The sequence below is a fragment of the Phocoena phocoena genome, chromosome 1, assembly GCF_963924675.1.
Source record: "Phocoena phocoena chromosome 1, mPhoPho1.1, whole genome shotgun sequence".
In the NCBI taxonomy this organism is placed as follows: domain Eukaryota; kingdom Metazoa; phylum Chordata; class Mammalia; order Artiodactyla; family Phocoenidae; genus Phocoena; species Phocoena phocoena.
The window spans coordinates 119,165,676-119,178,713 of NC_089219.1; the positions used below are offsets into that span (position 1 = coordinate 119,165,676).

Below are 13,038 nucleotides of genomic sequence, written 5' to 3' on the forward strand. Positions count from 1 at the left end.
CTCAACACTAATTCCTTGGAAATTTATTTTTAATGAGTGAACTACTTTCTCTCCTCCCGTTTTCTTCTGGCTAGTGTAAAGGAACACAGGGAGGAGAAATGACATGAGGAAGGAATTACAAGCATGCCCATATATTTTTCTGCCTCATTTTATTTCTAACAAGAAAAAGAGCTATTTTCTAGAGGTCAATAACTCCTTTTGGCTCTTCTATATTACTTCATGCTGAGAATTTTTCCTATGTATATATTATTTTGTACCAACATTTTTAGCACAGTCTTATGAATCTTAATTTCTTCACTATAGTGGGTTCCATGTTGTACATATGACACCTGCCAAGTCTTTATTGTTGACAGAAACAAGAAGACATTAAATAATTGAACAAAAGAAACAGAGCAAGGGGAAGGCTGAATTGCCTTCTGATTTTGTAAATACCCCTCGTAAAATGAAATCACCTTCCTGCCTTCCGTTTCCTCTGGCTAGTATGGAGGGGCACAGGAAGAAGAAATGGCAAGAGCAGGTGCACCGAACTTAAGCATGTTACCAGATCCAAGCTGTCCCAAATGGTCTTGTTAGAACCAGACTAATGGTCAAAATCAGCAGTGCCTCACAGCCAAGATTAAATTCCTGAAAAGGATACGTGCAGAACCCGCTTGGGGGTAATATTAGTCCAAATTGTTTCAAGGACACAATCAAGCAGAACACATCCTCCACACCTCGAAGCCCAGTATTCTGATTCCCAGCCTAGGAGGTGCCACAGGTTCATCCTGTCCTGATTCTCAGAATCTGCCATTAAGTCTGAATTCTTTGAAATGAGATAGATGCAGATCTAAATGACCAATAAGTGTCCTGGTTTGCAAGGTCATAGCTGCCCACAGGGAGTGGGCATGGAGTTTCTGTGTGTGGGTGTGGAGGGAAAGAGGAACCCAGTTCAAATGAAAGGCAAAATAAACATTTATGGAGATGATTAACTGTTTTATAATGGCCAGTGTAAATGCCATTTGGTCCAGGAAGTAATGATCTCAGCTGGAAGTGTTCTCTCCCTCTTTACTATACTCTTACCACATTTACATCTTGAATCTCCTACAAGGCAATGATGCACTCACTGCCTGGAGGTATAGCTTGTCAGCCATGGAGAACTTTTCCCATTCTACCCTGTCCGACAGTGCATTCCCTGCAGCATTCATCTACCCAGCAATATGCATGTCAGATTAATGTGTAAATTAATAACGGTTCAGTTTGCTCAGAGTTAGTCTGGTTGACGAAAGCCACAAATAATCCAACACTTAGAGTACAGAAGTTTTAGCCCCATGAACCAGGACTACAGCTATAAGCAACTCTGGCATTTACTAGCTCTCACCTTGGGAGATTATTTTAACCTCTCTAAGCACTGGTGGTTTTCTTTTTTGTTTTCTTCCTTTTTAAAAATATCTACACAGTCCCTGGCATACATTTAAACACTCCTGATAATGTTTTCACGTGCTCTCGCCCTTGACAAGGAAAGTGAAATCCAAGTTATTTATTGGCACTTAAGTGCCTGTTCAGTTCTCCCTTCCTTCCTGCAACGTGTCTGCTCATGTCCAGTCTCAAGTTCATGGACATTTATTGAGCCCTCCCCTCAGGGCCAACAGTGACTTGGGCACCATGGATGGGAATGCAGATAAATACACCTGCCACTTTTTTTGTTTTTGTTTTAACATCTTTATTGGGGTATAATTGCTTTACAATGGTGTGTTAGTTTCTGCTTTATAACAAAGTGAATCAGTTATACATATACATATGTTCCCATATCTCTTCCCTCTTGCGTCTCCCTCCTTCCCACCCTCCCTATCCCATCCCTCCAGGTGGTCACAAAGCACCGAGCTGATCTCCCTGTGCTATGCGGCTGCTTCCCACTAGCTATCTACCGTACGTTTGGTAGTGTATATATGTCCATGCCTCTCTCTCGCTTTGTCACAGCTTACCCTTCCCCCTCCCCATATCCTCAAGTCCATTCTCTAGTAGGTCTGTGTCTTTATTCCTGTCTTACCCCTACGTTCTTCATGACATTTTTTTTCTTAAATTCCATATATATGTGTTAGCATACGGTATTTGTCTTTCTCTTTCTGACTTACTTCACTCTGTATGACAGACTCTAGGTCCTCACTACAAATAACTCAATTTCTGACTTACTTCACTCTGTATGACAGGCTCTATCCACCTCACTACAAATAACTCAATTTCCTTTCTTTTTATGGCTGAGTAATATTCCATTGTATATATGTGCCACATCTTCTTTATCCATTCATCCGATGATGGGCACTTAGGTTGTTTCCATCTCCGGGCTATTGTAAATAGAGCTGCCATGAACATTTTGGTACATGACTCTTTTTGATTTATGGTTTTCTCAGGGTATATGCCCAGTAGTGGGATTACTGGGTCATATGGTAGTTCTATTTGTAGTTTTTTAAGGAACCTCCATACTGTTCTCCATAGTGGCTGTACCAATTCACATTCCCACCAGCCACTTTTTGATGTCTATCCATGGGCCAAACATTGTGCATCCATCTTTAATCTGCACAGTAAGGCTCACTCTGCAGTTTACCAGGCCAGAGTGTATGCAGGACGACAGTTTGTAGTGGTTCTCCCCCGTGCACAGGCTAGGGACTGTTTATGTGTGGAGGTCATTCCAGAGTTATAAAGTGGCAAAACAACAGCAACAACAAAAGATAGTTAAAATTAGTGACATCAACAGAGAGTAAATGAACATCTAGAATATAAAATAAACTATAAAAATATCTATACCAGCTCTTGAGTATTTTGCAATTGATTATATTATGAGCTATGATAATAGTTACTGTAAACTAAATTTACATGGTCTTGTAACATCTTTATTTTTCATTATGAGGACCTATAGCAGAGCCTTAGGGAATGCTCACATATAGAGGGTGGGCAAAAGTGAGAGCCCTTAGAGAGAGAGAAGGCAGTAGGAGAATTCAAAATTAGAAGTTAAGGTGGAGAGTTTTAAGGTGGCCAACTGGTGAGCAGAGTCAAATGCTGTCCACGAGTCAGGAGTTAGCCCTTGGTGATGATGGTTTCAGTTAGGTAGTAAGGTTTAGACCTGACAAAAGGAGTTAAAGCAGAAATTGAAAGCAGTGACTTTCCATTTCTAGAGTTTTCCAGCGTAAGCAAGAGGAAGAGATATGAGTAGAAGGGGTGAGGGGCTGGGAGGGTGTTTTTCAGAGTGGAATATGGTACTTGTTTGTTCTAGTGGAAGAGGGTCTAGAGGGAAAAAGAACAGTTAAGAATACTAAAATGGTAACAGAGGCTGGCCTTGGGTGGTAGGGATATAGGCAACGTTTTTCTACTTTTTTAAATGGTTCAATTTTTTTCCTAACGAGAAGAATAAAAATATATTTAAAAAAGAGAAAATGCTTTTTTAAAAAGGGATTGCTTTTTTTAAAAAGATGAGAGGAGTTAAAAATACCTTCCATCCGGAGAAGGTCTATTTTCTCCTCTGAGATTTATTTTCTTCTCCTTGAGAAGAATGTGGGTAAAAAAAAATACAGAGAAACTTTTAAGTGAGGAGAAGCGAGATCAGCTGAGTTCCTGCAGAACACAGTCTTCTCCTGCTTGTTAAAAAGCATGGAAATTTGCCAAATATGAGTGAAATGGGGTTTACGAGTTTGGAAGAGGATAGGAAAGATTTGTAATGGTCACTGTTAAAAATGTAGTAGAGACGCACAAATATTCTCTAGGGATAAGAAAGATTTTTCCAAAACAATTCAAACTTCTGGATGGAAAAGGGGGCTAGAAGACAAGAGAAGAAAATAATCCAATGAGTGTCAGCCCCAAGTTATCTTCCAAAACTGCTTCTCTCCAAATCCTTGTTAAGCCAAATAGTTCAAGTGTCTGTGTGGGATATTAAGGCAGAGAATCAAAGGAGGAAATGTAGTACTGTATTTATTTTTTAAAAGTTAATTCCAACGGATCAATAACCACCACAATGCTTATTTCAAAATAGACTTTTTGATCTTTTGCTATTATGAAACGTGGTTCTTATTCTCTCCCAGTGCCTGGTGCCTGCCACTCCACATTGAATTAACTTCCCTTTTCTAAGCGCAGAAAACTCAATTATGCCTCATTTCTGGTTTGGGATCACTCTGAAGTAATATAAGGAGAGTGGAAACATCCACTTAGATGGATGAAAAAAATTTTAAAGGAATAACCTGTCTCTCTATCCCCCAACCAATCCAGCTATATTAATTTGAAGGTCATTTGGAGAAAAGATTGGCCAATTTATACAAATATTAAATTTTAAAAGAAATGGAGGTTAAAAGGGATTCCTATATTTTTACCACACTTCTGTGATCTCTTCAAAGCTTTTAGGTAGTAGAGTGAAGGGGTTTGAATACATTTGGCTTTTCTTCTTCCCACTTTCCTTTCTTGATTTTAGTGGTGTCTCTGTTTTAAAAGGAAGATGGAGTGTATCTGTCTAGTCAATGTCGGGCTGTGTAGCTAGTGGAACAACGGTAAACACCGTGAATGCTGTGAGTAGTGTTATTAAGTTAGAGTAATGCCAATGAAATTGTGGGCTATGTTCACTGCCATAACATCGTGAATATTCAGAATTATAGCTTCCCTCCATGCCTAAATTGATAGAAGTATGTTGGTGCGTAGTTAGGGACTGCAGAAGTCCTGTCAGGGCTATTAATTTATGGACTGGGGAAAAATTGCTTGACGTGCATTAAATAGGAGTATCTGGTCAAGTATTCATTCCTCCACCAGGGAACAGTCCTCTGCTCCTCTTTTAGACCTTGAAGGGACAATACCTTGGAGAAGAAACCTTTAGGCTTAATAGTCTGCCTTGAACTTAGCCTCTTCTTGAGGGAGATGTCACCACTTGTATCTCCCTGCTGAGGAAGTAACCCTCAAGATATTTCCTGAGCAGGTGAGCATCCAGGGATCATAATTAATTGGATCAGCAATGCTCACCTGACCCTAGGACAGCAAGTGAGCAGGTATTTTTAACCACACTTCTGTGTGATGAGGTGGCTGGTGCCATTTTATAAGACACGGCCTGTTTCTCCAATGATGTCCCAATACGTGGCCTTATCTTCATTTTTTAAGCATCCTGCCAGTAAGCAATATTATGCTCCATACACAAGAGAGTGAAAAAAAATCCTATTCACAAACCAAGTCTCTGAGTACTCTTATGATCTTCAATGAGTCACTGAAGGGGGAGAGTTCTACAGAGGAGGGATGGCGCTATACATTTGAAGAATAGCCATCCTCTGGAGGAAAAGAGTGGAATCCATAATCATGACTCACTTCTGGGTCTTGGCTGATTTCTCCGCCTTCTCAGTGTATGGAATGACAAGGTCAGCAGCAGACTCCGGCTTCTGGAGGAGAATTCCCAACTTGATCTTAATCTCCTTGGCCCTGAAAGAAGAGATGTATGAGGGGAAATGGACAGCATATTAGCATAAAGATCTAAAAAAGGGATTTCGTTCTGTGTCAAAGAAACAAAAATGAGCAAAACCCCATTTCACTGTTGTGGCAGAAAGAATACTAATGTAGAAATTGGGACACGTGAGTTCTAATAACATTTATCAAGCTCTTAACATGTCCCTGGCTAATATACATTATCTCATTTTAATCTTAATTATTGTTTTATATGTATTCTTTCATGTTATATATGGCAGATACTATAGTAGTCCTATTTTACAGGTGAAGAAACTAATGACAGAGAATTCAAATAACTTAATTAAGGTAACTCAGCCAGTATGTGATGGAAATGGACTTGACCCCAAGCTGTCTGACTTGAAGTTCACAGGTGGAACTCACTGTATTGCCTACCAGTCTTCTGAGGGCTCTGGCCCCAGCTCTGCCGTTAATTAGACATATAACGTTTGAAAAAATAATCATGTTTTATTGCCAGACCTCCGTTCCCTCATCTGTAAGATGACAGAGTTAACCTAGATGTTTTTTTCAGCCACTTGCACCTATAAAATTAAATTATTCTTCTTGATGATGACTTCTCTATAAACTGTTCTTCTTTTATACAGATTTGACTTTTTTCCAACCCCTTGCCCATTGTTCCACAATGGCTATTGTAGTATCTTACACGCAGTAAGCCTTCAATAGATGAGTATTAATTACCAACAGACTGACAGAATCGTATTACTCCTTTCTATCTTCAACATTTTAGTGAACAGACATGGTCAGAATTCTGGGCACTTCTCCACCCTAGAATGCAACTGTTTTCATGCCCATTTCAGAACTAATCTCCTAAGTTACCCATCATTTTATCACAAATCTGAATTCAAAAACACCAAGCAAATCTTAAGCATTAATCCATAAGACAAGCCATTGTATACTGAGAGACCCAAAAAGCTGTCCTTTCACTGTCCCCTTGGCACTTCATACATACTTTTAAGATAGGGCTTATCACACTGCATTATGGTCACTGATTTATGTGTCTGTTTTCCAAGCTGGATATAAGAACTTTTTACAGGTGGGAATTGAGTCTTAAATACCTTTTCAACCCTGTGCATAGCACAAAGCTTGGAAGCATAGTCAATATTCAAAAATATTTGCCAAAGTGAACTAAAAATATCTTGATTTTTGTTCCTCACAAATCTGCCGACATTTATTTCCCAGTCAATGCTGATCATAACCGAAGCCTTACAGAGCTGTGTCGGGATTAGGATATCATGCCGTTGCCAGATAGAGTTTTGTTACTGTAAACACACTTTCCTCATCCATTCACACGAAGACAGTGATGAGACAATTTAAATAAATAAAATGTGTGACGTTAGCAATTATGGATATTAGGGAGAAAAAGTTAAGGACATATACTGTATAACTTAAAAAAACATAAATATTCAATCATATCATAGGTTCCTTTAGTATAGTAAATGTTATTTTGAAACTCTGATTTAGAATTAGTAACCTCCACAATGTCTTTTCCTTTTCGTTTCTTCCTGCCTCTGTTCTCTCCCTAGGGCCCGCTCTCCAGCTTAAGACAACTCAGGTACCCCATTACAGCAGATCAAGCACCGCTGAGCACATTACAGCTGAAACAGAATGTTCTGCTGAGGGAGCTTATATAAAACATGAGAATAAGAATAAATGTACTTTGATTCCAGGCTCTGCAATTTGCTTCAACTATCTCATGTTAAGTTTTCTCACCTAGAAAGTGGGACTGATAAAACAGTACATACTTATACAATTTTTGTGACGATTAAATATGTTAATGCACGTGAATCACGTAAAGCAGCAGTTGGCATATAATACGGCTTCTTCCAAGTTAGTTCTAACTGCATAATAATTTTTTTCCAGCCAAACTCAAGCCATGTTCCCTAGCTTTGACTACCAAATTAAAACATTCAGAAATTTCCCACATGTTACTAAGAATTAATACACCCACTGCCTCCCATATTCTACCTCTGGAGACAAGAACTGCCAACTTTATATTTATTTATCTGAAGGATGAAGAAAACAGTATTTGGGGGGAAAAATGCATGCAATACATGTGGCTACCCTCTGCTGGCCAGTGTATAGTACTACAGCCAGAAGCAGCAGGTTCATCTTTTCCATCAAGACACGCGATCCCACCCAGAACTTGAAGAACTCCATCCATAATACCTCTTTTGCTTGCTCTACATGCCCCTCAGTTCCTGCCCATAAGGGGAAGTCGTGAAGCAACTGTTTGAGTTTCACTTGACCCAATAGTTCACTCACCAATATTTAGCTAAAGATTATCTAATGAGTGTCTAATGAATGTTTCTCCTGTACTTGGTAGTTTGGCTGGTTCTTTAGATTTTCGTTTTGCATTTTTTTTCCCCATCTCAACTTCTGTTTCTTTTTTCTTTTCCTCTTTTGCTCCATTTGAGCCATTTGCTTTTGTAAAAGGCGGAGAGATATTTGTGTTTGATTGCCTAGTGAAAGAGTAAGTTGGACATGAACAGGTTATTAGAATGAAGGGGTTGAGCATTTTAACATTTCATTTATTCATATTACTTTACTCCTTGATCATGTTACTGTGTCATCAGTACACAGTAAACAGACAAACACTCACAGGGTTTTGTCTTTGCCTGCAGGGTACTTATAGCCTACTGAAGTCTCAAGCTTGTGAGCAATCACAGGCAGGTATTAAAGAAGAAGATGCCCAGAAAGCAGCATCTCTCTGGGCATCCAGTGTCCACAAAGGTGAACAGCAGAGCACTGGGGGAGGACCCCAGTGTCCACAAGGGTGAGTCAGTGGGGCTTCTCAGAAGAGGCAGGGGTAGAATAGCAGTTAGCCAGGTAGACAAGAAAAGGCTGGGACTTCCGGGTAGGAAGAGGATAATGTGTATATCATTTGAAGGGATGCAAAAGTGGTTCTGCGTTGCCTGAGTGTAAAGTGTGACTGGAGAGAGAAGAATGCCATGTTAGATGAAGACTGCTTACTCTGCCTCCCCTTCCTGATGGAAGGGTGGATGATGGAGGACCTCTGTATAGTATGCAGCCTTCAGCAAATTTGGTATGAAAACCAAAAAAAGGTAAAACTATTGAAAGGTGCCTTCAAAGACTGTCTCTACATGAAGAAGTGGCATCCTGTCTTACAAATCTATTTCAAATTTTTCTTTTGCTAATTCTTTCAGGATGCATTTTCCCATGAAAACACTGTCTATACATGGTGGTTAAATTCTCCAAGACATCCCACAAAAGACTTTTAAAACCAGAATGAACCAGAATCCTCGTATAATTTTATCTATATCACTATTTAAATTGTCTTTTTGTGGGATAATCTAGAAATCAACCATTTATAACACTGCCCATAGAAAATCAGATTTCACTTCCTCAAAGTAGAGAAACATGCCAGAACACCAGATTACTCTTTTCCTCATACTTGCCCTGGGGATGTAAGGGAGAAAGGAAATGCAGTGCTTCAGAAAATACTTCCCTCTATGGTTTAGTATAGGCTCAAACATAGGACGTTAAAATGTTAACGCACATGTCGGGAAGACCATTCGGTTGAATTAGGAGTTTGACAGCATATAGGGAGTGAATAACATTATTGTCTCTCTTATAAAACAGTGAATGTTTAAAAGCTGAAAAGTTGACCAGTGCTGAGATTGAAACTACTTGAAACATTTAATTCTTTCTGTAGGAATAAACTGTGTTACTACGTTTGTTTTTCTCCTTAAGAGTTCCTGGAATATTTCATTCCCCCCTCTCCCTTTCCTCCCCACCATACGGACATATCCAAATATGGGAATGAAAAAAAAAAAACGACAAATGGAAAATCAAGCAAAACAAAAGCTCAAAGCTTCCATTTTATTTTCTCCTTTAAAAATAAGCTTGAATGTATCTGGCATCCATTTAATGTCAAAAACAAACCCATCCAGAGAAGAAAACTTTTTAATGTGTTTATGATTTCGACTCAGTCCTTGGCTCTGTTTGACCACCCACCAGGCAGTTTTCCTGGCTATATTACATTAATGCCTGTTAACAAGAAATGATTCGTATCTCTTCTCATCACACCCCCAACCCTGTTATCCTTTGGTTTTACAAAGAAAAACTTGTTTTGAAATAAAATCATTGGAAATGCCTGGGTGAAATTTTAATTAAGGGTTCAGAGGAAGATAATCCTTTCACTAGATGGCTTACATTAGTGATTTCAAACTGAAAAGAGTTTGAATAATTGTAGGGTTGTGCAATTTTAAATCTGTGCCCTGTGTGGGTATGCTTTCAAAAGGCCCTGGACCACATCTGTCCTTCCAACTAATTGGTGAATTGAGTGAAAATTATTACCTTAGGGTGTATAAGTGTGGAAAACAGTACAAGCAATCACTAAAACAAAAACATAGCAGAATTTTTAAAAATACAATTATATTCAAGTAAAATTTATCAGTAACCAGCTATATATAAAGTCCTGTGCTAGGTGTTTCAAGAATTACAAAGGTGTTCCTTGCTTCAGAGACACGTGGAACAAGGGAATGTAGGACATATACATGTAAACTATATGCTAGATATTTTTCTACTCATTGATAAAAGTGGAGGGGATATATTAATAAAAGAACATAGACCCTAGCCTCAAGGAGTTCAAATGTGATAACATGAAGATAGTGTAATAGGAGACACATGCTTTAACAGCTGCCCCTACTATATTCTCAGAGGCCTCTGTATTTTTCCTTCATGGTCCTTATCAATTTGCATTATGTCTCTGTGTATTTATTTGAGTCCTGTCTGTCTCTCCCATTAGAATGTCAGGTCCCCAAGATCAGGATCAATATCTGTTTTGTTCACAGCTCCAGTCTCAGCACTTAGCCCAGGGCCTGGCACTTAACAGACATGCAATAAATATTTACTATATAAATTGATGAATCAGCAAACGAATGAATGAATTGAATTGCTAGGTTATAGTAAAACTGCATTTTTGGGTGGGTGGGTGAAATATTGGGGTGTAGCACAAAATAAGCCATCGAGGACTTAGATGTCTCTGATTTGGTTAACTGCAGAGAGGTAGTGTAATTAAATGACTGCAAGGACTCTAACTGAACTCGATTTCTGTCTGTTAGAGAAGTTGGAAATAGATGAATGGGGGCTGAAACGGAGTGTGCCCTTCAGTCCCTCACACCAGATAGGACACACTCTGATGAGAGGAGGCAGGGAGGGCAATTACAATCACTCAGTCTAATCAGAATCCATCATGAGACCAAAATTTATCAGGATTTACTTAAACAAAAGTATTCCTGAGGCACAGACTAGTTCTGAGATTGGACATATGTCGGGAATGGCCAGGAAGGAAGACAGGTTGGAGAAAAATTGGGAAGTGTAGGACAGGGGATTTAGGACACATTTCTGAAAGAGGTGTTCCAACCTGTCCCCTGTCAAGGACATCCAATTTAAATCCAATCCAACTTAAATCTGTGTTGCAGATGCCCCCTGCTGGACATGGGAAATTGTGAGCATCAGTGAGAAAGAGCACATCTGTTCCAGGCTGCTGCCTTCTGAAGAAATACCACAAACCTTGTTTCTACAGGAGCAAAAAAGACATGTCTTTTCTTGGCTCCAAAAAATGTGATAAATACTCATTAAAGATGAATAAAAGTTCCTAAAACACTTGTTAGCAACAAGATTCCACACCTGGAGAGTACTACAGCCGGATCTGAAAAGCAGAGGAAGAAATGAGCTTTCTAAGTTCTTTCAGCCAAGATCTGAGTCACGTAGACAGAACCCCAGCAGACGCTCATAGAGAGAAGGGAGCCCAGAAGACTTATGTCCACTGTGCTGGACCCATCTAGAGAGATTCATTTGGTTCAAGAGTGGAAAATCCTTCTTGTTGACTGCTCATTGAAAACTTGAGAGCGATGGAGATCGATGGAGCCATCGCTAGATGGCTCATGAGACACAGGGGTGATCGTGAAAACCCTTAGTAGAATATAAGGAAACATCTGTGGAAAATCAGGTCAATTCTAGAACTGAAATTCTCAACTCCCCAGGATCCTCCATACATGGCCCCTTAAAATCAAGATTGACTCTCAAGTGCAGGGGAAGCCCCTCCAGGGTCATTTTGGTGGAGAGAGAATATATGAGTCTGGCATCTACCATTTTCCTGAATTAACCTACCTCTATTTGAACTAAAGAAAGTCCACCCATTGCTTATGTTTTAGCAGAAAATGAAAAAGTAGTTTACTAATGCGATGTGCTACCATGTTAAAGTCTGTATTTTTTTATCTGACACATATTAATATATGATACATTATGGAAAATGACTCTAGGTTAGTTAATATGAAATATTCCTCAGTGGTCCAAATGATAGAAAGATGAAGAAAATGCTAAAGAATATACGGTATTATTATTATTCATGCATTAGGATATAACGCCAGAAATGACAGCTCTGTTTCCAAACACAATTGAATCATTCCCTGGTAGAGCTTTAGGTTTTCACTTATATTAATCATGAATTAAATAACAAGCCATGTCAAACTGTAAGATGGCTGAAAAAAATGGAATTGATGAGGACTTCCCTGGTGGTGCAGTGGTTAAGAATCCACCTGCCAGTGCAGGGGACACAGGTTCGATCCCTGGGCCAGGAAGATAGCACATGTCACGGAGCGACTAAGCCCGTGCGCCACAACTACTGAGCCCACGTGCCACAACTACTGAAGCCCGCGTGCCTAGAGCCCATGCTCCACAACAAGAGAAGCCACCGCGATGAGAAGCCCGCATACCGCAACGAAGAGTAGCCCCCGCTCGCTGCAACTAGAGAAAACTGCATGCAGCAATGAAGATCCAACGCAGCCAAAAATAAAAATAAATTCATTTTAAAAAAATGGAATTGACAATGTCAGTTGTGTCAAATGTGTGCATAGAAGTCACTTTTGTCTATTTTAACCTTCCAACACAGTATTTTCTAACCTCTTCTTTAAGTAAGTTCTCTTCATGATAGCTATTTTCATTATGTTCAAGCTCTTACCTCAACTACCCCAGGTTGATTCATCACCAGGGCCCCTCACAGGCAACCTGCTGTAAAAGACTAAAGATTCCGTCTACAAGTTTACTGACTTGGTTTCATAGGATCACAGTTGAGATGGAAAAGACTGGCCTCAATAGCTTCTCCTCTTGCTCACTTATTTTTTCAATAAATTAAAAGTATGCTTATTAAATGCTTGCCATGTGCCGTAGACTATTACATGTTTTTAAATCCCCAGTGAAACAAAAAGACAAGATCCTCTCGTGGAGTTTATATTTCAGTTGGGCAAGACAAACACAAAATAAGGAATCCAAACAATGAAATGAAAAATTTCAGCTGCTTGTAATTGCTGCAGTGTGACACCGGGTAAGCGTTAGCTTCAGCTACTTGCTGTAACCACAGTGGCAGTCAGCAGGCTTGTGAAAAAGGCCCCACTCCAGAGGTGGCTGCTGTTGAGTGCCTCAGCTGTCTTTATAGAGAGCAGCATCAGTTGCTTTGTCAATTAGCAGAGCATGTTAGAAGTGAGTTTTTACATGTAGGTTTGTTCAATAGGGAATGGGCTCTCTCCAGTCATAATAATGATATTCAAGTCATTT

General features: G+C 39.5%; 1 protein-coding gene across 1 annotated transcript in view; it reads right to left on the reverse strand.

The window, feature by feature from the left end:
• RGS5 (regulator of G protein signaling 5) overlaps positions 1-13,038 on the reverse strand; it is a 48,172-nt gene that overhangs the window by 14,007 nt on the left and 21,127 nt on the right. Inside the window, exon 2 of the mRNA XM_065883469.1 lies at positions 5,308-5,418. Within this exon, the coding sequence (XP_065739541.1) occupies positions 5,308-5,418 (111 nt within the window). The remainder of the gene's footprint in view (positions 1-5,307; positions 5,419-13,038) is intronic.